Source organism: Lagopus leucura, unplaced genomic scaffold, assembly GCF_019238085.1.
Source record: "Lagopus leucura isolate 7727_CA_CO unplaced genomic scaffold, USGS_WTPT01 Super-Scaffold_100157, whole genome shotgun sequence".
Classification (NCBI taxonomy): domain Eukaryota; kingdom Metazoa; phylum Chordata; class Aves; order Galliformes; family Phasianidae; genus Lagopus; species Lagopus leucura.
The window spans coordinates 7095637-7120096 of NW_024962334.1; the positions used below are offsets into that span (position 1 = coordinate 7095637).

The window sequence follows — 24460 nt, forward strand, 5'->3', positions numbered from 1 at the left end:
GCTGTACTTTAAGATACTCTTCTCCACCACTCCCTAAGGTGTGTTAAAATAAATTGCTAAAGGTCTTTATTTAAATGCATTGGATTTCCATCTAAGACTGAAACTGAGTTAAAATAATCTAAAGGCATTTCATTGACAACAATTGTAGGACTAAAAATCATACCTTCCTTAAGCCTTTTTTTTTTTTTTTTAAAGGGAACAAAAGGAAAGAGAGAAGACCATTTTTCAGAACCCCCTGCTCAGCCAAACTGGTATTTACCAGCTTTAAGAAAGGCCAGCAAGTAGGTTAGCAAAGACTGTATAATTTGATATTTTCCCCTGTATCATTGCTTTTTCAAAGTTATAAAGATTGGTTTAATATGGGGAAAAAAACAGCTGCTGTGAAAAATCTTTAAGATTACATTGCAGATAATGATTTATATTCTGATTTTTTTTCTTCCATCACATTTTATTCTCAAGATGAAAAACATCAAATTGGAAAAAGTAATACTTTCAAAGACACTGAGTGAACTTCATATAATTCAAGAGTAAACACCTACTTTTTCATGGCACAAACAGGCTTTAGTGGCTAGGCACATTTTACAAGGTAGCAATTGCCCTGTGCTTGGCAAACTTTGCTTACCAGTGAATTTCTGACTGAGGGGCACAACAACTGGAGTAGACTTGACAAGGCTGGCTTTCCCAATGGGCTCCAAATCTTTCAGGTCAGGAACACGGTCATGATAAATGAAGTCGTTATCTTTTTTGGCAGCTGTAAGCGCACGGTTGATTTTGTCCACCAAATCTTTAACATTGATGTATTCATCATAACGAGACGCCACTGTTTTCACCAAGTCTGCTGCATGCTAGGAAATTAAAAGAGTTAAAGTTAGAGAAAAGGTGCTGTTCTAATATATTTATTTTAAAAAAAGATTAGCTTTCCAGTTAATCATGTGTCTTAATTGCCAAAGCATATGATTGATTTTATTCTTTTCTTTAGTAAGTGGAATAATTTTTTCCTGGGTATCAAAATTGAGATTAAAAAGTAATTGAAGTTGCTTATTTAAAAAAAATAAATAAATCAGTGAGCAAGCCTCACAGCCTTTAGGCACAATAGCCTATGAATCCCCCAAATCCTATAGGAAGATCACAGGTTAAAGGCAGTGACACTTCAAAAACCTGTTTACAAAAGAAGTCACCAAGTCATTTCCATGTCAATTTTAATTCAAAGGTTGCTTTCACAGGTATCACCGAAATTTCTCAAATCTTGCTCAGGGGCATAGAAGCAGCAAAGCCAAAGTCCTGGTCTCCACACCTACTGCTAATACCTGTCTAACCTTGAGCTCAGAAGTTCAAGTTCTGAGTTGCTGAATCCTACTTGTTGTAGGATTTGTTGCTGAGTCCTACTGCAAATTAAAACACAAATACTGCTGCCTCTTCACTTCTGTTTGCCAAAGCTACATAAAGCTCTCTCCGGCCTTCCTACACCCAATTTACTGCAAGAGAAATGCAGGACAAGACATTGTCCTTAGATGGTATTTGTTCCATCCTGATCACATTTGTGTTACAAATACATAAAACCAACATGTTTAAGAGGCAATTTTAATCAAGGCTTGCATAAAATCACAGAAAGTCAAGAACTGAAACTTGGGAGGATTGTATAATGGAGGGATATAAAGAGCTGCATTACAAATAAAACAAGTTTGCTAAGACTTTTGCAAGAAATCACCCACCAGCAGTTCTGTTGCATCCCCCTCCTCCCTATTACTACAGGCTAACAAGCATGTGCCAGAGACAGGAAATGACAGAAGAAACAGGCATGCATCATATATACTTTAACTTGAAAGTTCATAACAAACATCCTTTTTCTCCCCAGCCTAATTGTAGCACTTCATAGCATCTGCAATTTTCAAAAAACATGAACAGAAAGGACAGCAAGTCTCTAGTTTAACAGAATAAGACAGGACTTTGTGCACCATTCACAATGCAGTACTGAATTAAGTAATAATGGCATACTTCCCTTCAGACTTCACAGAAACATCTCAACTATCAAGCATGAAGGGATACTTTCTGTAACAGAACACTACGTGAAATCAAGGGCAGAAGCTTATTAACGATACAAATTAATAGTAAATCTGATCTAGACAGATCTGTTAGTGGCAAACATTTAAAAAAACCTCTAAGTTTCTCTAGCAGTGGAATCTTAGAGAAAAGAGCCCTGCTAGGTGGATTTGGAAGTCAAGAGAAAGATATAGAGGTATACCTTCATCCATCATCAAAAAATGTGTAACAGCAACTTCTAAAATGTCAACACAATAACTCTATCTTGTAACTTTCCTGTTATTAATAGAGCACATGGGTCCCCAGACAAGATGGTACTTCCTACTTTCCCTTCTCAAGAACCAGAGGACTTGAAGAAAACTGTTAATTTAAGGTATTTTTTCTATACTACACTGCAACAGTGAGAAGACCTTACCCATCACTATATTATAAACAAACCCCTCTGTAAATCAGGTGTAGATACAAAAAAAAAAAAACTAAAAACACAACTGTTTGTGTTTTTCAAAAATCAGATTTATATCAGGATTGCAGGAAAACAGTTAAGTACAAAGCTGAATTTAATTTCTTTTTATGACGAAATTGCTTAGGAACCTTTATTAACAAAACTGTTAATTATCCTGAGGAAAGAAGCACGTGTAAATGTAAAGATACAGATTTAACACGTCAAGCAGGATCAATGGTACCAAAGTGCCCCAAAATGAAAATGCATCATCATAAAAGCTACAGATATATTTCTCACCTATGCAGCTGCTAATAATTTTGATTCATGTGATAAATATGCTCTGCAATTTTTGAATCACAGAATCACAAGGTTGGAAACGACCTGCAAGATCATCTAGTCCAACCCCCCTCCCATTCCTATCAGTGCCACAAGCTACTAAACCATCTCTCGTAGCTCCTCATCCAGGCGCCTCTTGAACACTGCCAGGGACGGCGACTCCACCACCTCCCTGGGCAGCCATTCCAGTGCCTGACCATCCTTTGAGAGCAAAAGTTTCTCCTAATATCCAACCTAAACCTCCTCTGGTATAACTTCCGGCCATTTCCTCAGGTCCTACTATTTGCCTGGAAGAAGAGGCCAGACCCTTTTGCACCACAATCTCCCTTCAGGAAGTTGTGGAGTGCAATGCAGTCTCCCCTGAGCCTCCTCTTCTCCAGACTGAACAGTCCCAGCTCCCTCAGGGAATGTTTCAGTCCTGCCTATTTCAGTTTTAAGACACTCACCTAACATTTCAGGACTAAAAGTTTTCCCATATTTTTCAGATAAGACAAAAAGTATTCAAGTTACCTACCTGCAACCTCCCAATTTCTTCACCAAATTTCTTCTGCTGTTTTGCCAGGATAGATTGATGATATTCTGCATTGGCCTGCATAATACAGTGCTTTGCAGCCAGAACAGGAAACACCTCCTGGAAATAAAAATACTGACCAGGGGAAAGTCCAACCACATAAACCACCACAGACAACATGGGATGCAGGAAGAAAAAGGAAGAAGAAAAGGAAATTAGAATCACCCAATTAATGGTTTAGATAGGTTAAAATATTAGAGGTAAATGTCAGAGATCACACGACTTTGCATGGATTGAATCAATTTTTTCCTCTTTTTCAATCTGTTGCTGTAAGTTTCTTGCTGTCTATTATATCAGATGAACTACAGTTTAAATTCAAACCATGAAGTCGCAACATTTACTCCAGAGATTAGGAATGCATGCATATATTAGGAAGGACAGTTGCAAGAACACACCCAAATGCCCCCAAGACAAGACAGTATTCTTAAAAGGAGGAGGAAAGAGTGGGAGGGGAAAACCTTTTTTGTTGTAGTTGTTTTTTTTATATGTAGCAGCAAGAAAATAACATCTACCAAGAAAATAACTCCAACACCGTGAAAACAAAGAACAAAAAGAACCAAAAATATTGAGATGTAAAGCCATTAAAAAGTCACTTTAGACTTTCATATAAGCGCACTTATCTTCACAGGAACACCAGTCAAGACATAAAGAAAACATTATACTGCAGGCAACAGCATTAGGCACAGTCTTTGATCAAGGATTTGGCCTTGCTGTTCTATTTCTTAAACCAAGGAGCACTGGAAAAGCAGAGTGATGTTTTAAAGAACTCGTACAAAAACCTGCTTCTTCACATTTGTGCAACCTTGATGGACCCCAGAGATGAGAAGTCCAACTTGAAAGATCAGCAGATTAGGAAGCCTTGCAACTGGAATATGACACATCAAGTTGACCTTATTTCACGCCCCTAAGCATGTAATGGTTTTCAGAGCTGACATTAACTCACAGACCCAGAAAACCTTACCACGTTATTTCGAATAACCAGTTGACAGATTACTGGAACAGGGAGCAAATGTACAGTTTAGAAGGATTCACAATCACAAAAGACAAAGCAAGGCCTTCTGTTATATCACATTACCTCAGAATTCAATTACAACCACAGCACCTAGGCAAGAAATCGGTCCAATCTGTAAAACACCACTGCACACGTAACAAGAAATACGTGCACACAAAGGAATCCAGAGTTGCAGACATGTAAAACATCAATTGAACTTAGGCTTTCTTTTCCAAAACATATATTGAAAAGTCACCCACTGTCTAGAGCAAAGGCATTCGTGTAATTTAGTCCTTAAGAATAAAAAAGCATGCTAGGTTTACTTTAGCAGAGTTGCCCTTACACGGTTCCTACAATTCAAGATTCCACTCTGCAGAGAAGTTTGAAAAACAGGGAAAAAAAACAGAGAAAACTGACATGATTTATTCCAGAGGAAATAACTGCCATGACATTAAGGACACCTATGTGGCTTACAGGGCATATTAAGTCATTGGACCAAGCACCAACCATTTTATCAATGGTAAATTATCTCTTTTTTTTCATCTGTGGTGGTAGGTTTTAGTAGATTTGGTATATTTGACTTTTCACTTTTATGATGACCACCCACTGCAAGCTGGGATCATTGTTTTAGAAACTATGAATGAAAAGTAATTGAAAATCAGCAGTTTGGGATGTTCCTGTGGATATTCACACCACAATCAGTACGGAAGACAAACTGCAACTTTACTACATGCAAATTTAAGAGTCTAACAATATCAGAATTAAGTACCTCTTATCCAAGATTTAAGTTCTCACACTGCACAGAAGAATTCCCACTGTTTTATGATTTAATTATAATTGATAGAACCTTGAACCTTCCCAACTTCAAGTACTTGTTATTGAAAGAATGTGGTAGAAATAATCTTCCCACTTCTTCCAAAAATTAAGAGCGCTCAAATTAATAGTCAAGTCTAGACTGAGCTAATTTATAAATATCAAAACTGCTTTGGAGGTAGAAGAGGAGAAGGCAGGAAGAGGAGACACTTTTTCAGCCATGCTTTTCATTAACAGCTAGGTGATAAATGCCACCATAATAAACTGTTATCAAGACAGCAAATTTTACACAAAAACACTGAGACTAGAAACCAATTAAACCCCATTAGAAATGTTAGTTTGAAAACCCGATTTAGTAAGATATTAAGTAAGAAGGTATCCTTGAAGGCATCAAATGTTCCAAGTTCACTTTAAATGAAGTATGCTGCAAGTAAACACACTTTAATTACATTTTTTAATAATTATTTAAAATAAGTGATATATTTTTCTTCCTAGATTCTTCAGTTTTTCTAATTACAGCTTCACACATAACATAAATGTAACAACAATGGTCAGCTTTTCTTGAGGATACCACATGATGCATATTTGATTAAGTACACTGCACACAACAGCAACAGATCCCACGTTATTTCCAAGAGTTACTAACCTTGGGCAGAGTATCTTTGTACTGACACTGTTTGTAAGCATCACCATAGTAATCTGCAGCTTGATTAGCTAGTTTAGCTATGATGGCATCTTTCATTTTATCTGAAGGAACAAAGAAAAACATTATGATTATCTTCAGTGTACACAAGTCAGCAGGTTAATTGTTTCATCCCCAAACAGCAGTAATCACTAAGGGAATACATTTCACATCAGAGACACTTCTGCTCAGCAGCATTCCCTGCCTCGTGTCCTCGCCCAGTTTCTGAAGCCACAACCATTAAAAAGAACACATATCTCTTCTTACCTCTTTTTATAATCATCTCTGGCCTGCACTAGCAATTCAACCCTCTTAGATGAAGTAAGAATCAATGCAAACATTGAGCATCTAAACAGCTGCTCTTACAAACAAGTATTCTCTGATTCAGGTGATTTTTTGTGTATGGCCAGACTGATAACCATTAGTGGGAAGTACAGGAGAGGGGGAGTAGAAAGCCATAAGTACTCAAATCACTGAAAGCAAATCCAAAATGTGCTGTTCATTCTAAAACACACACCTACAACACTCAGATACGATCTATGATGTTACACTTTATGCTCTATGACTTCAGTGCATTTAAGATATCCTAGGCAGATGTTTTTCAACGTGGAATAGGTTAGAGATGGCAAATGAAGGAAAAGGAGCTTTTGTGATCTGACAAATTTTTGTTAACATGTTTTTATTAAATATTTAGTTAACTGAAGAGAAACAAGTAACATCTAAATAGATGGGACTGCAAGAATGTTCTATAATTTAATCTTCCTTCACAGAGCCTAAGCATTAACATAAAGTAACCATTGATACATTAGCCACACTTCTATTAACAATGGAAATGTCAGGGACTATTTGTCTGCACAGATAGTTCAGAATAGGTATTTCCCTGTGACAAGCTTTAGCTTTCATTAACACATCCTAAAAATACTGCAGCTACTAATGCAAACATAGAGAAGGAATAACAAATATATGTAGACTTAGAGACACTTAAAACATTAAGAAAGGCTCAGAAATTGAAGAACTAGTTTGCAGTTCCGCACTGAAGTACGATTTAGCTGACCTTTTTTTTTTTGTCAAACAACTCCCCTTTCAATTGGTAAATAAGTGCAGTTTCACCAGATATCATTTGAGTAAGGCTGCTGAACAATCCAGCTCATGAGAGAGTCGAATCAGAAAAATTGCAAGTAATGCAAATAGACAAAGCAGCAAGAAGCTGAATTTGAGTTCTGAGACCAGGCTGTGAAGCACTTCTGCCTGAAAAACAGGTTTTCCATGTTGTCAACTACAACACTTCACACAGTGCATTTCTTTTCCTGAAGGGAAAAGAATCTCTCTACATCTGACAAAAACCTACAGCCTCCAAAGTCAGATTATTATTAACCCGTGCTTCTAAGACTGGAGGACTTGCGGTCATAGGAATAGCCAAATTCACTCGTTAACTAGGTGCATGTGGACTTTCAATCAGCCTTGCTTTATCATATTCTGAATAAGAAAAAGTTTTGCTACCAGCATGACAATAAACATAAACACAGCTTATTAGTAAGCAAAAGGACATCAGCTTCTGGTTAAGATTCTCTAAAAGGCAAAAGGCTACAATATTTTTTCCTTGAAGAAACATACCAGTTAAATCTTTTGTTTCCCAGACAGACAAGTATGTAATCCAGCAAAATCCTTCATAAAGAAAGACTAATTGTTTTGAATACAAAAAGAAAGGAAAGGCAAGTGGAACAAATGCACTGTAAAATGAACCTTAAATTCTAAAATGACATCTGTAGTTTATGTTTGATGAGCTGTACTTACAGAGGAATGCTGGAAATCAGTAAGGGCAAAATTGAAAATCTGAAAGGCCAGCCATCATCTCTTAATAACTTAAAATGATTTCATGTTTTTCTGGAAGTTACAACAAGCACATGAACACACAACCTGAACGTTAACGTATACCTCTTGTTGCTTTCAAAAAAAACACTTCTTGTGCTTGAGCCAGCATAATGAGACTGAGGGTTCCAACTGTGTCTGGAGAGATGTCCACTGTAGGTTCTCTGTTCAGAGCTGACAGGACGGTGTCTTTAATGTGTTGGAAAGCACCACTTGCAAACTAAACAAAATAGAAAATTAACATCTTTCTTATTCCAAAACAGGCTTTTGCTCTAATATAATTCATGCAGTAATTTCAAAGTACTATAAATTCTTTGGTGTACAGTCTCCCATTTATTGTTTAACTGTCAAAACCAACTCCAACTTGCAACTTCTTGTTCTTGCAAGGACAAATATAAAAGCCAAAGTATACTGGTGATAGCTAACCACGTAAGAACAGGAAAAATGCAATGCATTTTAAGAAGAATTTAAGCGAGTATTGCTGTATAACTTGTTAGGAGTAAACTTCATATCAGCTAAAATTACTAGGTCTCCAGTTGAAGACTGTTAGTTACCAGCAGTCGCCAGAAGGGGCAGAGGCGAGCTGTTATGGAATGAAATCTTCCAAAACTAGCAAGTAAGCACGAGCCAATGCCATCTGATCAGCCAATCCACCATTGTAGTTAAAGGAAGAAAACACATGCAGCTGCAGAACTGATGTTCTAAAATCAATAACTCTGAATTCCAAAACATAAGCAGGGAGCCTCTGTACCTGATAGTGTTTAGCTGCAGCTTTTAGCCCTTCGTCATTATCTAGATTCTGTTCTGCTGCGATCTGGCTTGCCAATGCTCCACAGTTGAACAAAACACAGGTCTTCTCATACCCCAAACTTGCCAGAGCTGCAATCAAGAAAAATTGTTATCCACACTTTTAAGAAAATAGTAACTTCCAGTACTTGAGCATCCTACAAAGGGACAGGTTCAAACTAAAATAAAACAATCACAATGAACTTTTAAAGTAAAAATTATCTTTGACCCAAAGGCTGAACAGAGCCTATTCAATACTTCCACTAAATGTTTCGAAGTGAGGAAGAACCATAGCATAAATACACGAAATAACTAGAAAGTCATTACAATTACAATGCAATGGGTGTTTTTTTTTTGGCTCCTGAAAGTATAAGAACATATTTTATATTTTCCTTTAGTAACGTGTGTGACCTTTTAAGTATCAGTCACCCTGCAGCAACAACCTAAGAACTACATATTTTTACTGTATCTTGAATGCAGATCGCCCTTCTTTCAGTGAGAGCAAATGGATTCACATGCTCTCTTATTATACACTGAAATGGAGGGAGGGAGTTTTTCCCCCCACAAATATCATTTCACACTGAAAATACTAACAAATATAATGGATGTATTCTGGTTACAGATGTACTGAGACAGCTACAGATTTACTTAAAACATGTGCTCACTAGAGAGCAGCATGGCCTGTTCAGACTCAATTCCTGCAGTACTTCAAAGCCCCAGAGGATGGAGCCTCCAGATCTAGAAACAGTTAATACGTGAACAGCAACTATTTTGAATCTACTAATTGCCTTCTAAAGGTTATTAGAATTTCCAGCACAGGCATTCAGCCAAACACTGCAGATATTCTGTGCTCTGTGGAGAAGACAAAACTGAATGAACTCATTCCCCATTTCACAAACCCAGGTCCAGCTGCTGAGTTATAACATGCAAGTAATACTAATGGGGCACATCATTTTGTATCACTATCATCCAGCCTCTTATTCAGCTACGTATTTCTTTCTCACCAAAGTTTTTACTCCCTGACCTGCACTAAATTTTAAGACAAGTAGCCACTGTATTTCATCTAGGTGATAGTCATTTATCTATATCTATTATCTACAATTTCTCCTGTAAGTTTACTTTCCAGAATTTTTCTAAATAACGTGTTATACAGGCTACAGGTTAAGTCAAAAAATTAAAACACAAGGAAGTAAAGAAGATGTCTTAATGTTTCTGAAGTGCAGAAGTGCTCTGTAGCTAGAATTACTTTACACTTTGGCCTGTTTCTCAAGTCTGATTTACTACACTGAGAACAGCTGTTAAGCAATATAGTTTTTCTCAGACTCATCTGTTTATAGCTCTACCTACTAACTTAAGCCAACATATTTCAGACTGCAAGTCATGCTACAAACTGGGTCACTTTTCCAACAGTCCCAGTATCTGCTAGTACCCCTGTGATACAGAATGGGATACAAGGGAGGGCAGGAAGAAAGCAGTCACTACAGTGAAAGCCAAAACTCTCAAGCCACACTCCTGGATCTCACTTCCACAGAAGTGAAAAGAGTTTTGTGTTGACTTTTCATCTGGAGAAAGAATTGCCTCCTGTTTAGAGGTAAGCACATTTTACTCCCTAATGACGGAAAACTTGGCCTCATACTGACAAAGCCCACTGCTAATTCTCACCGGAAAGGCTCACACATACGCTGTATTGCACTTGGAGAGCAGCATCTGGACAGTCTGCAATGTAGCACTAAAACCACAGACCAGTAAACTCCTTTTGTTAACTTCTTCCCACTAAGGTCTGTTTTAAACTTCAAAACAGTTTTCATTCCGCTGCTCGTTAACTGACCATTACTCACAACTCAATCATGAATGTCTTGGATATTGCACAGGGACCGTTGCATAAATCTCTGGCCATCTGCCTCACACTATTTAGGCGAGTATATAATTAACCTGCAGACAAGCAAGCTTTCTGCCACAAAACTGCATATATTCAAATCCTCAGGACTAACTTTTATACGTCTCTGGCAGTATAAAAGACTGACAGACTTTTTAAGTAATAATTACATGTTCTGAACTTCATTATGAAAGAAAAGTTATTTATCACGAAGCAGGAGCTCCCCAGAAAACAGAGCCGAGCAAACTGTAAAGAAAGACACAGCATCTTCAGGACAGCCTCTCATTACCCACAAAAACTTCCTAGAGTAGTTCAGAAAACTGAGCAAGAAAAGATGTGTAGCATCTGCTTAAACACAGGGACATGGTATGCTGTTACACATAGAGTTCACATAAACACAGCTGTGGCGGCTGTATTCAGAACAAGACATGAGAGCTTCAAAAAAACTACAAAAAAAAAAGGCATTCTAACATTTTTCAAGCTTTGCCCAGAGCTTCAAAATTGCAACGGTCATCCTGCAATGCTAGTCATGATAAACACTGAGGTATAAATAGAAACACTAGAGAATGATGACACAGCTGAAAAGCTTCTCACTTAATTCAGGATTTAGTCTCAGTTTCTGTATTGGAAAGCATTCCAAACCCATTTTATGACTGTGAGTTTGCACTGCAGAATTGTCCTTAGGCAACTAAAACAAAACAGACTAACTCCTTCAAGTCCAACGTTATTTCTCTCTCTTCTAAATACTATATGAAGACATTTTATAAAGAAGTAATAGAATAATTATTTCAACCCACGGGAAGTTTCTTTGGGTAAGAAACTGGCTAGAGGGCCATGCCCAACAGGTAGTGGTGAATGGAGTGAAATCCAGCTGGCGACTCGTTTCAAGTGGTGTCCCCAAGGGGTCGGTACTGGGGCCCATCTTGTTTAATATCTTTATTGATGACCTGGATGAGGGGATTGAGTGCACCCTCAGTAAGTTTGCAGATGATACCAAGTTGGGAGGTTGTGTCGATCTGCCTGAGGGTAGGGAGGCTCTTCAGAGGGATTTAGATAAGCAGGATCATTGGGCTGAGGTGAATGGGATGAGGTTCAACAAGGCCAAGTGTCAGCTCCTGCACTTTAAGCACAACAACCCCATGCAGCATTATGGGCTTGGGGATGAGTGGCTGGATGAGTCTGAAGCGGAAAGGGACCTGGGGGTGTTGGTTGATGCTCTGCTGAACATGAGCCAACAGTGTGCCCAGGTGGCCAAGAGGGCCAATGGCATCCTGGCCTGCATTAGAAATAGTGTGGCCAGCAGGAGCAGGGAGGTGATCATCCCCCTCTACTCAGCACTGGTGAGGCGGCACCTCAAGTACTGCATTCAGTTATGGGCCCCTCACTCCAGGAAAGATGTTGAGGCCCTGGAGTGTGTCCAGAGAAGGGCAACGAAACTGGTGAGGGATCTGGAGCACAAGTCTTATGAGGAGCAGCTGAGGGAGCTGGGATTGTTTAGTCTGGAGAAGAGGAGGCTCAGGGGAGACATCAGTGCACTCTACAACCTCCTGAAGGGAGGCTGTGATGAGGAGGGGTTTGGCCTCTTCTCCCAGGCAACGAGCAGGACCCGGGGAAATGGCCTCAAGTTGTACCAGAGGAGGTTTAGGTTGCACGTGAGGAAGAACTTTTTCTCTCAGAGAGTGGTCAGGCACTGGAATGGCTGCCCAGGGAGGTGGTGGAGTCACCGTCCCTGGCAGTGTTCAAGAGGCGTCTGGATGAGGAGCTACGAGATGCGGTTTAGTGCTCATGGCAGCAATGTAATGAGAAGATGGTTGGACTGGATGATCTTACAGGTCATTTCCAACCTTGTGATTCCATGATTCTATGATTCTAAGGAATTTCCTTTTATTCTCTGGAACAAAATGTGATGCCCAGTCAGGTCACTGAAGTCAGCCTTCTCCTCGAGAAGACTCAGCAACACAAGCACATTTCAAGAGGACCCAATTCATGGAAAGCGTAAGGGCTGGCCGTAGATTAACCAATCATCTACTCTTTAATGTTAAGTTGAACAATTTTTACTAATGTCAGTTCAGGGTGTACAAGTTAGTATAACTATTATCAGACTGAATATCTATTGGTGCCTTTGGAAAACTAATCTTGAATCTCAACTTCAATTTTATAGAAATCATGTGCATGGTGCTGAGTGATTAGTTATGTTAAGAGATTAATCTGTTATTACTGCAGGTGAACTCGTGGAAAGCTATATTGAAAATACTACAAAGACTACTAAACTTTCAGTTATATAGTTCTATAAAATCTTGATAATATTTTCAATGCAGGCATTTTCAGTACAACTACATACCCAGTTTGACAGAGCCTCCAAAAAGCGATCCTTTATCAAAAGCATCTTTCCATGTAAACGTTACACAGACCTGACAGGTACAAAAAAAGATGTTTATTTTTAAAATTAAATAATGAGGCTTCAGAAAATATTCCAAACTTACTACTTATCCCTTTTTATTCTAACTACATGAAGCATTTACTTCACCTGTGATGTTACACACATTCTGGAAGTTTCAGGAAGTAATCAACATTACTTGAAAGTGTTTATTCCATATTTTTTCCTTCTCAGTAGTTTTTCTGAAGTACTTCTAATTCATGCAAGCAAGACAAATCCAAAAATTACCCTTCAGCTCTGCTCCTATTCTGAGTGACAGACGTGTTTATTTCCAAGCTTACTCCTCTCACACCCAGCATGACAGACAGGTATGGTCACCACTAAAGGAAACCACCCAGCCAGTCAGTTTCCTCTATTCCCAATCACCAGCATATTTAGAACTGTTTTGTAATACAGTTTTTATGACATGCATATTAGGAGTAAATTCAATTGTCAGGAAATGCATTCAGAAGAGAAAGCAGGTAAAAATAGTGTTTTCTTATATTACATTTCCAGCACATATGTCAAAGACAATGCAAATTCTTCACAGAACCTGTTATAAAGTTCCACAGTTTGATTCAGTCAATTGAACCAGTTGTTGGCCACAGGTATCAGCCCAGAAAAGACAGCAAAATACTTCATTTTCAAATGCCCTGAGAGACAGAGCACAATACTGTTCAATAACATTTTCTTCTAGCAGAAACACTAGTTCAGGAAGTTCTGGTTCCCAGCTCCTCATTCCTGCTTCCACTGACTGCCTCTATTAACAGAATAGTTTACAGATCTGTAGTTCCTGCTCATAAAGTTTTCCAGTTCACTGCATCCCAGGGTTTGCAAATCACCACAAGGAAAATTCTGCAAGTTAAAACCAAGTATAGTTTGGCTTTGCTTTCCTAACAACTGAAAGCAGCTACACAGAAAACTCAGATCAGTTTGAACTCCATCAAAGCCACTCCCTTGTAATCTTTAAGTCTGAAATTCAGTCCTTTTGGTAAATGCCTCAGAAAAACAACCTTTGTCTTTTTCTCCCAAAATAAGTCTATAAACATATTCCAGTCTCCATCTGAGGAAAGAAATCTTTTATCTCACTCAGCACGCAGAATCTAACCTGAATTTGTTATCTGAATCATTAAATATTAAATAAATTTGGTAGGGAAAAAAAAATACAACACCTTTCAGAAACTATGTTATTTACAAATGCAGAGAAAGAATAAGCAGTAAGCTCTTCATTGGATTTAGTCTTTTTGCTGCTACAAATGAAACCTCTGTCCTGCCCCAAAAAAAAACAAAGATCAAATTGCATCCGTTACTAACTTAAGGTTTTCCCATAGAAACCATGTTTTTAAATAGCCTTTATAACATGGCATGAAACAGATTTCCTGGAAAAAGGAGAGTTGAAGAGGAATCTTCCAGCCAAGCACAACTCTTTCTAACTTAAACCACAACCATCAGCCAGCACTAAAGCTTTCCCAAATCTTTAATACATAAAGGCAACCGTGACAATCAGAAATGAAGTTTTAGTATGGACTACACGAGTACAGGCTGAAAATAAACAAAGGTCACAACAATAAGGATCAAAGATTTAATGCCCTGTCCAAGCTAAGTCCTGTTTAGCAGATTATGCACAGGCTTGGAAGTCACATCCTAGTTGCCACCATTAGTTACTTCTGTGTAAGGGTTTGATATACCTCCTTACCTGATTCTCAGAGAATGGAAATTTTGGTTCAATTGAACACAGCTGATCATAATATCTACAAAAAAAAAAGAAAAGAAAAAGGTATTAGAAACCAAACCAAGAGCCTTAGCTGTTAAATGTGCAGTAAAGAAGAGGGTAGCATAGGCTCCTCACCGCCACCCAATACACTACTGGGCTCACTCATAGCTATGGAGGACATCTGCAGGACAAATTCTGCCTAAAGGAATTGGTTTCAGAAGATGAGCATGTTCAAAGAAAGGCTTATTCAGTGACAGTGAAAGAATTAATTAGAAGCAGAAGAGTAGTGCAGGTTAAGCTGTCCATGCCACATTCTGAAAGAGAATGTATTAAAAAAAAGTTATACACAGGAGTCCCCATGTACGTAAAAACATAGGAATACCTCAGACATTAAATCACACTGCAAAAGTAAAGTACGACATTTAACTTAATACAAACAGGTTACTTAATGGGCTCTTGCTCTGAACATTACGACCCAGTCCCCAGTCATTTCCAACTGACTCGTTTCAAATTCAGTATCCTGGAAACAGAATTTGCTTTACAGTTTATCAGCTGAAAAGCCCAATCCTTGATAAAATTCTTCAATTGTAAGCTGTTGTCATTGAAGTATATTATCACAGCCACTGTGAACTAAAACCAAGTCTCCGTGCCAGTATTTTGTCTACTCAGCAGAAGATGTTTGGGAAAGTGTCAGAAAGGTGGCAGGAACAGCACAGTTTCCCACACAATCTTTCCAAGCAACAATCAGCAGCTGAAAGTTCTCCCAAGTTGCACCACTACACCTGCACCACTAATTAAGCGGCAGGCAGCACGCAGAACAGCCACGGAACTGCAAACACATCCCATGTGAACACTGTGTCTATGCTTCTCCTTGCACAAACTGACATATGGGCATATACACCCAACATTATATTAGTCCATTTCTTTTAAGCAATTTATGTTCCCAATATTCAAAACATCAAGCTTCTCAATCTGACTGACAGCTAACATCACCCCTGTTTCTTTAGAATATGTTATCAAACATTAATCAGTCTGGACACGAAGCAGATGTTCCACAGGCAAGGAACACATGTTTAAAAATTCAGGAAACATATACAATATACAATAAGAATAGCACAGACTTCAGTAAATTACATCTACCAATGTACATAATGATATGGGTTATGGCTTCAACCAAGGCACTGCAATTCAAAAGACAATATGCTAAACCATATCAAAAGCTACAGTAATCTGCTGATCTGCAAAAGGTCTCTGACCAATAACACTGAGTTAAAAGAGATTGCTCCTAAGGAGAGAAGATTTCTGCAGCTGTTTGTGTGACAGGGCTTCACTCAAGACTAATTTCTTACTTATAACAACTCAACAAGTACATAAAAGCCAAAGGGTTTTAAGACACTTAATATAAGCTTTAGAGCTTGTGACAATTTTCCTCTTGTCCACACAAATCCATAGATCAGCATCCTACCTTATCATGCTTCACTAGTAAGATTGCTATAAGATGACCTGTTGTTACAGACTCAGATTTGAGATATGCTCCTACTCAGAGACATATTCTAGAACAAGGTGCCTTCCCAAAAGAACTACAATGGTGGCAAAGAGCTGATAAACTATGTGACTGTAATATCAAGGTAACTGATAACTTTCTTTCAACACGAAGTCAGTCAGCACATGAAAGGCAGCAGTTTTTAAAGAATGCTTATTTTTGGTAAATGTTTGTGTGTTTTTTTTTTTTAATGTTCTGTTTTCCATCTTTCATTAGATGACCATAGTTTGAAAGCACATAGCCCCTGAAATGAAGTAGCAGTTAAATACACCTTAGTCACAATCTCTTTTTAGTGACCACAATGCAAGGCCTGATCACATAAAAGCGTGCAGAACAGCAGCCCTCTCATAGTTACAAGAAGTTCAGTTTTGCATGGCGATGCTCTCATCAGTTTAAGTTTGGTCTGAATCATCACACCATCACCACCTCCTCTCTCCCCCACCTCCATTTCTTTGGAGGTTTAACCGACGTGGTTTAACACAAGCAGTTCAGAAATCAGTGAAATAAATGCTATCACTGAAGATAATTTCAAGTCACGTACTCCAATATTTCCTCCGTTGTCCTCTGCTGGTCTCAGCATGTTCCATTTTGTATTATATCAAAAATGAGTCTTCCCTTTTACTCTCCTCACATCACCCAATTCAGTTACCCTCCCACAGTCCCCCATTACCTTTCTCCTCAGCCACCAATAGGACAGAGTCAAGATGCACAGCTCGTTAAATGGCCTTGCCCATCAGGTGCATGCAGTCAGGTGCTTGCAAGCATTGGTTGCTGGCAAAGACTCTTATTTGTATGGCCAAAGGACAACCACAAAGAAATCAAGAGGTGTGAGCTCCTCGCAACAGGCAGTTGTTCCACTAAACATCCGTGGATACCAACAACAGAGGGCTTTTGTTTGGCTGTCTTTTTTACAAATAAATAAATAACTTTGTTGTTTGAAGCGTGTGGTGCTGTCATTTCTTCTTACTAAAGAACCTGAAATCCTATTCAAGACTCAGGTCTCTTTAAAACTCTGCAGACCTTCCTCCCCCACAATAAAAACCCAACACTTCTGCTTAGCAGTGACTAAACATAATGATAAGGGTAAGAAGAGACCAACTAGAAATCAGCAAGCAAGCAGTACAGCACAAAGACAGAAGCCATTAAAGGAAACACAACATCTGATACTTGAGTCAGTAACACAGCAAAGGCTAAGGGTTGACATAAAGGTGTCAACCATTTAAAACAAAGTTACAATAATTTCTAACTAGTCCAGATACTAAGATCTGAAGTTGCTGTGCAACACAGATGGGCACTGCACATTTGGCTGTGCTAAGGTGAGGGATTAAAGAAAGTCACACAAACCTATCAATGTGTGCCAGAGTTCCAGCTACAGCAACAAAAGTACAACAGATGTCAGCAACCCAGACCTAGCTCGAAGTGCAGGGCTCTTGCACTAAAACGGGCATTACAAGCTCCCAAATCCTTACAGAAATGAGTAACAGCAGCCAAATGAGCTGGAAATCGAGGCCTAATTACCATTCAATCGAAATGCAACTATATGATTTATGCATTAAGCTCAACTCCCCTTTCTCCTTCAGACAATCACAAAGTAAAATCTCCTTCAAAAGAAGCTAAAAGAGGCCAAGATCTGCCCACTCTCCCAGATAAGAGCTGGAGTTCTGAACCCACAGCTGGAAACCAGAGCTGCAGCCTTCAGCCTCCATAGAATCTGACCACTCAAAATGAAGCCCTGTGCACACACACACAAATCTGCAAGGGTTGTTAGAAAAACAAAACCAATTAAGCTCATACCACCGCCCCAAAGCTCCAGAGAACAAAAATGGAGTCCTGGTTATCTTTAGAATTAAGAGAGGAAGCGGGGAACCCCTTGAAGCTATTATTAGGCTAAGGAAAAGAGCACTACATCAGATTCGGTACGACAGGATTTAAGGAGAAACACATGTCCAAAAGCTCACCGACCTCACCTTCCAGCACTCCGATTCTCACAGAACACAAAGCCTGGAGGCAGGCAGCAGTCCTTCCCACTTACATTTTCCCCCCTTCTCACCGGGTGCCTCAAGTACTTCTCCAAGAAGCACTTGCATTCATCAGCCACACAAACACAGCCTACCACCTGCTTTCAACGCTTTTGTTCAGGGTTTATCTAGGTAATGGAGCCACAAGCGAGCGTATTTCTTCTCCAAAAGAAAAAATGTGCAGTAACTAAGCAGAGAAACAAGGGGAAAGACTGAAAAACAGGGGACAGCTCTAGACTTGTTAGCAGAAGATTATACTCTCATTTCTTAACATCCAAGGAGCCTGCAGTGCTCTACTAAGGAACACGATTTAACTACTGTTTACCAGAGTTGATAGTGATATGACAAGGGAGAACGGTTTTAAACTGAAACGGGAGGTTTAGGTTGGATATTAGGAGGAAGTTTTTCACTCAGAGGGTGGTGAGGCACTGGAACAGGTTGCCCAAGGAGGCTGTGGATGCCCCATCCCTGGAGGCATTCAAGGCCAGGCTGGATGTGGCTCTGGGCACCCTGGGCTGCTGGTTGGCGACCTGCACACAGCAGGGGGTTGGAACTGGATGAGCATTGTGCTCCTTTTCAATCCAGACCACTCTATGATTCTATGGTCTAAAATGTCACAAAGAAGCGAATGCACACTGCGGTTGCTCTTCCAACTTTGCTTTACTAACAAACCCATTTTAAACACGGCAAGTGTAAAATCCAGCTTTAACAAGGTTAAACCTTGTTAAAGCTGTTAACTGAAACACAAGACTTCACACGGCTCCAACAGTAAGAACCAGATAGCAGGAGCTGGGAAGGGATGAGAGCTTTCTCATGGCAGTCGGAAGTTTGGGCTCCTTCCAGCAAAGCTCAGCTGGATGCTTCTGTTCCAACTTGTCAGCAGCTGCTGGCACCTTCCGGAACTGAGTCTATATAGCAGAATATTCTTACAGAATAAGAACTTATTTTCCAATAACTGGAAGGGATATAAACAGTCAGACATAGATAAAAAAATGTATTGTTAAAGACAGGTAACGAATTTTGACAGTTTTATTTCTCATGTAGGTATATTTTATGCCTGTTCTATTCTGTTTCCATGACTAAGACTGAAGTAAATACGAAGAGATTTTGGTCATAGATTCTGAACGTACAGATAATTCAGACCATCATAACTCACATAACTCCCACTATAAAAGGAACATTCTCAAGCAGCATCATCATGAATGCAGGTGGAAGCCTTGACAGAAATGCTGGAGAAGAGGACATGACTTATACATAATGCAGCAGTGTGAAACCATGCTCAACTTCTGACTGCTGCAACAGCACCCGGGCAAATTAAAGTCACCTGCTGATGGACAGTGAGAACAGATCTCTGCATATGGAACTGACTTGAAAGTTGGCTAATTATGCAATTGCGATCAGTTTCTCTTCATAATTCCTGAGGTAGTTGGATAGTACGGCTTCAATTAACGTAATGACCTGGCTCTGAAAGAGGGAGGTTTCCCTCAGCCTGGCTTTCAGCCATACTCCTCCTACCTTCTTTTGTTCCAGCTCTGAGGTTCATCTGACCTCGTGCTGAGCCCATTTTCAAGTTTCAAACCGGAGAAAGAGCCACATATGCCTTTTATATTCTAGAACTGAGGAAGAGAAAGAACAGAACTGAGGAGATATGGCAGCACTTTCTCCATTCAGCAGTTGTTAGACAAGGTGAGGTCATGTGACAGATCTGGGCTAAACAGGGATTTCAGGTAAGAAATTAATCACAAACCTGACTGACACAATCAGAAAAGGGAGCTCGATTGCAGTGTTCGACAGAAGGGGACGTCACACCCTTCAACTTAGCTGAGTCAATCTTTCTGTTCATAGATGCTTGTTTATTTCCCTGACCTTCAAAAGGCATGCACAGTAATGCCCTCAAAAGCATACAGAGCAATAATCAAGAATAAAACAGGAAGCTGCAGAGATACCATAAAACACTTAGTTTTTATAGCCTAAACACCCAGTGTGGGCTTGATAAGCTCTTAAACAACAAAAAACAGTAACTATCTTCTGTGTCATGTATCTTTCCCATTCCTTTCACAGCTTATAAAAAAAACCCAGGGAACATAAGATATGTTTCCTCTTGACAACACTGCAGAAGCACATCAAGCTTGTGGCTATCATTTCTCTGTGCACTAGGAAATCCCCCTACTTGATTTTCTCTTTAAAAGTCTTAATGATAAAAACTCATTGAATCTTCAATTCTAAGTATGAAGACTGAAGCCTGTGCTTAGTGTTCATCACTGAGTTAATCACAGTGCCTTCAGCGATTAGAGCTACAAATAGCTGAGCTTGAAATGTTTCCCACGCAGGAGAGCAGCAGGATTACCACAGCACAGCAATGCTGTGATGCGTCGGCACTACAGAGATGTAAAAGGGTGAGCATTTTTGTAGGTGAAAGAGCTGCAGGTCCCAAAGCAGCGTTTATACTGTTTACTAGGCAGAATGCTCAGACTGAAACTTATCCAACCTACAGCAGCTCCAGCACAAGGCACCCCTTTGCTTCCTCTTAGCAAAACCTCCTTTTAGCAAACTGAAAGCGTCAAGCAGAGAAATAAGGCGGTGACTTTGCAAATACACTTAGAAGCTGCTGAACAGCTACTGAACAGGGTCGGGAGTGTGAGGGGAGCTGAAGAGAAGCCATCAGAGGCAGCGATATATAACATAATCACAGAATGGCCGGGGTTGGAAGGGACCTGAAGGATCATGAATCTCCAACCCCCCCTGCCACATGCAGGGCCACCAACCTCCACATTTAATACTAGACCAGACTGCCCAGGGCCCCATCCAATCTGGCCTTGAACACCTCCAGGGACGGGGCATCCACAACCTCTCTGGGCAGCTGTTCCAGTACCAACGCTGGAACGGAAGGTACGTCCCGTAAAGCCAACGGCGTTCACTCAGCTCCTACTACCCACACTCGGAAGGGGAAGCTGGGAGAACTGAGGCCCGCACATTACTCCCAGTCCAGGCTCCCGAGCAACCAGGCGCCCGCCCGAGGCGCAGCCCGCGGGCCTCCAGAACCGGCCCGACGGCCCCGGCCGCTTCCCGACGGCCCCGCCCGCACCGCGCCCCCGAGTCCCGACACGGGAGGAGAGGTGCGGCCGCCCCGGCCCTACCTAAGGAGGGTCTCGAGTGCGCTCTCGTGCTTATCGAGCGGGCGGCCCAAGGCGCTCTTGCGCAGCTTGCTGAGCTCCTCGGCGGCGCGGCAGTGCTCGGCCTGGGCGTCGCCGCTCGGGTAGCTCTGCTGAATGAACTTGCAGAGCGGCTTGGCCAGATCCACCTCCGAGGCCTTCTTCAGCTGCACCGAGATGAAGTTCGTCATGGCCAGCGCGGGACGGCGGGCGGCGCTCAGCTCAGTTCACACCGCTTCACGCTCACTTCGCGCCTCAGCCGAGCCCCGCACCCGGCCTGCCGGCCCGTTCCTACACCGCCGCGCACTTCCGGGATCGTCGCGCGCTCCCGACGCAGCGACGTCACGCACGCACGCACGCACGCCGCCCCCGCCCGCTTTCCCCGCCTCACGCACAGCCCGCGCCGATCGCTGTCAGCACTCGGCGGCCGCTGCGGCTACGTGCGTGGCGCTGAGTGCCGGGGGGGGGGGCTGGGGATGAGCCCAGCAGCTCGGGAGAGCAGGGGGATGCGAAGGGTAGTGAGAACACCCTAAGAACTGGTGTGTGGGATCACGGAATCGCGAAGGCAGGAAAAGAGCTCTCGGATCATCTCGTCCGACCGCCGGCTCTGCACCCCCGTCTCACAGCGCGTCCCTCAGCGCCGCGCCAACGCGGTTCTCAGCCGCTTCCAGAGACGGCGATTGCACCGCCTGCCCGGGCGGCTGTGCCACTGCGTCACCGCTGGGAGAAGGGATTTTTCCCAGTATCCAACCTAAAAATAAGTTGGAACGTTAGTTCTTCGTGGCAAGCGCTGGGATTGAACGGCCGTGGAGATGGTGGAGGGCCTGGAGCACCTCTCCTGTGAGGAGCAGCCTAAAAAACAGTGTCTGCTCAGCCCGGGTTACTCAGGCTCAGGGATCACTGAAGAGAGGCCATGCAGAGGACGGAGCCAGGCTCTGCCCAGCACCAGGACCAGCGGCCGTGGGCACAAGGCAGAGGACAGAGCTCCCTCTGAGTGCCAGGTAGCTCTCTGTGCTGTGTGGGTGATGGGGCGCTGGCACAACCTGCCCAGAGGCTGGAGAGTCTCCTTGGAGACACACAGAATCACGGAATGGCCAGGGTTGGAAGGAACCTCAAGGATCATGAATTTCCAACCCCCTGCCACATGCAGGGCCACTGACCTCCCCATTTCACACTAGTCCAGGCTGCCCAGTGCCCCATCCAATCTGGCCTTGAACACCTCTAGGGATGGGGCATCCACAACCTCTCTGGGCAGCTGTTCCAGCACCTCACCACTCTCGTAGTAAAGAACTTCCCCCTGACATACAGTCCCTCAACTTAAAACCATTTTTCAGTTTTGGAGACCTCCAAAAGCCTGGACAACATGCTTTGGGTGTCCCTGCTGGAGCAGGGGCTGTGCCACATTGACGCGGAGGCCCTGCCTGCCTCAGATCTGCTGTGATTCTGTGAAATCTCTGCTGGCACCAGAAGGCAGTTTCACGGTTTCTGTGGGCACAGATATGTCAGGCACGCAGCTTGCTTTCTGCAGACTCAGACAGCATGGCTCAGCCAAGCAGGCGAGGCAGCCTGTGAGGCTTGAGCTGCTGTGCGGTCCTCCTGCAGCTATGGGGCAGTGGGGAAGGAGGAGCAATACGTTCTGCTGCTGCTGTGTGCTGGGGCAGTGCGGTGAGGCGGCTGCTTACAGCCCTGCCACCTTTCTTCTACTGCAAACTTATGCTCACAAAAGTTCCTCTCTGTATATATTGTACGTGGTATACATATATATGTATGTCTGTGTATTGGTGCCGCCCACACACAGCAGATACCTGTCCTGGTTTCAGCTGCAACACAGTTAACTTTCTTCCTCCTTCAGTTTCTTGTAGCAAAATATAGCAAAATGTAGTTGACAGAATTTTAAATTTAAAATGGAGGTAATATTATCATACAATGAGTATAGTGAGTAAGCTGTCCCACCTTACTCCTATCTTGGTATGTGACTTCCTTACTGCTTTCTCTCCCCAGATTTTATTGCCCACGCCCACTTGTGAGCACGCCGTCTCTCGGACAGAGGCTGCCAGGTAGCCTTATACTGACGGCATTTTCCAGTCCTGGGGAAAACCTCCACCCTCACAAGCTCAGATCCTGATCAGTCTCAAGATAGAGCCTGCCCAGGGGTTGCCTCCCTTTGTTTCCAGCATCAAGACTTTGTAAGGTATAGTGAGCCCACACGGCGATACATGATGCGTGGCTGCCTATATAAGGGTGGGGAGGCCATGAATACCTCCCTGCGCAACAGTCATAAACACGGAAAGGGTGTGAACAGGGAAGGGCTGAGACTGCAGCCATGAGATCATGCTTTTACTTTGGAACCCCGGTGACCTTTAGATGATGTTGCTTTACACATGCAACCACCGATATTTTGCATTCCTAAACCGCCCACCAACACAGCTCAGAAATTTCACTTTGTTACAGAGTAAATTGCCGGAACTTCAAACATACAGGTGGTTTGCTTTTTTCTCGTGGATTTTTTAGTCAGTATTCATCTGATAACTTTGCTCTGGTTATTACAATTGTCATAAGCAGTACTGACTTGTCTCCTTGTTACCTTGTGACCAGTTAAGTATTATTTCCCAATTTAGAGATGAAGAAGCCTCATAGTCAGTAGTTAGCAGCACAGGGAGCATAATCTGCATCTTCTGACTCAGAGTCCTGTGCTTTAAACAGCAGACCATACTTCCCTCTTCAACAAATTCATGATAGCACCTAAAGGAACTGCTTAAAAACAGCTTTCCCCTGAAATGTTTAAGGTAATGCAGCATAAACAAGTTGGCTGTATGTAAGCACAACCAAGGTCACTGATACATTTAATTTTGGTGTAGACAGATGATTAGATGTCCCCAGTTTTCCTCTCTTTCCTAAACAACTATTATGTATATATAGAACATGGCAGTTTTGCAAAAGAGTTTCTAAAAGGCAGATTTGATTTCAGTATGCTATTGGTGTTTCTGCATGCTTCATATGTTTTGTCTAGTATTTTTGGATGTAAAAGTTTTCACTGAAAACTGATATCCTATTATAAATTTATGTTATGCATATGTTATTTAATAACATAATTTATGTTATGTTATGTTGTTATGTTATTATGCTTTCTGTTAAAAAAAATCTGTATACATATCTTTCACTAAGGCAAGATTTTATTCTATAGACTTTTATCGTGACCCTTTATCCATAG

The 24460-nt window shown here is 41.5% G+C and overlaps 1 protein-coding gene across 2 annotated transcripts in view; it reads right to left on the reverse strand.

Annotated features, from left to right (window-relative positions):
- Positions 1–21556, reverse strand: part of LOC122189516 (programmed cell death 6 interacting protein) — a 33729-nt gene extending 12173 nt beyond the window's left edge. Inside the window, exons 1-8 of one of the 2 annotated variants that reach the window (XM_042888761.1) lie at positions 21235–21556; positions 14519–14573; positions 12748–12817; positions 8496–8623; positions 7811–7964; positions 5840–5940; positions 3333–3449; positions 623–845 (exon numbers count right to left, since the gene is read on the reverse strand). In XM_042888761.1, the coding sequence (XP_042744695.1) occupies positions 623–845; positions 3333–3449; positions 5840–5940; positions 7811–7964; positions 8496–8623; positions 12748–12817; positions 14519–14573; positions 21235–21440 (1054 nt within the window). In that variant the 5' untranslated portion in view covers positions 21441–21556. Of the gene's footprint in view, positions 1–622; positions 846–3332; positions 3465–5839; positions 5941–7810; positions 7965–8495; positions 8624–12747; positions 12818–14518; positions 14574–21234 lie in introns of both variants that reach the window. The other variant, XM_042888760.1, reaches the window with a different exon arrangement.
- Between the last annotated feature and the right edge of the window lie 2904 nt (positions 21557–24460).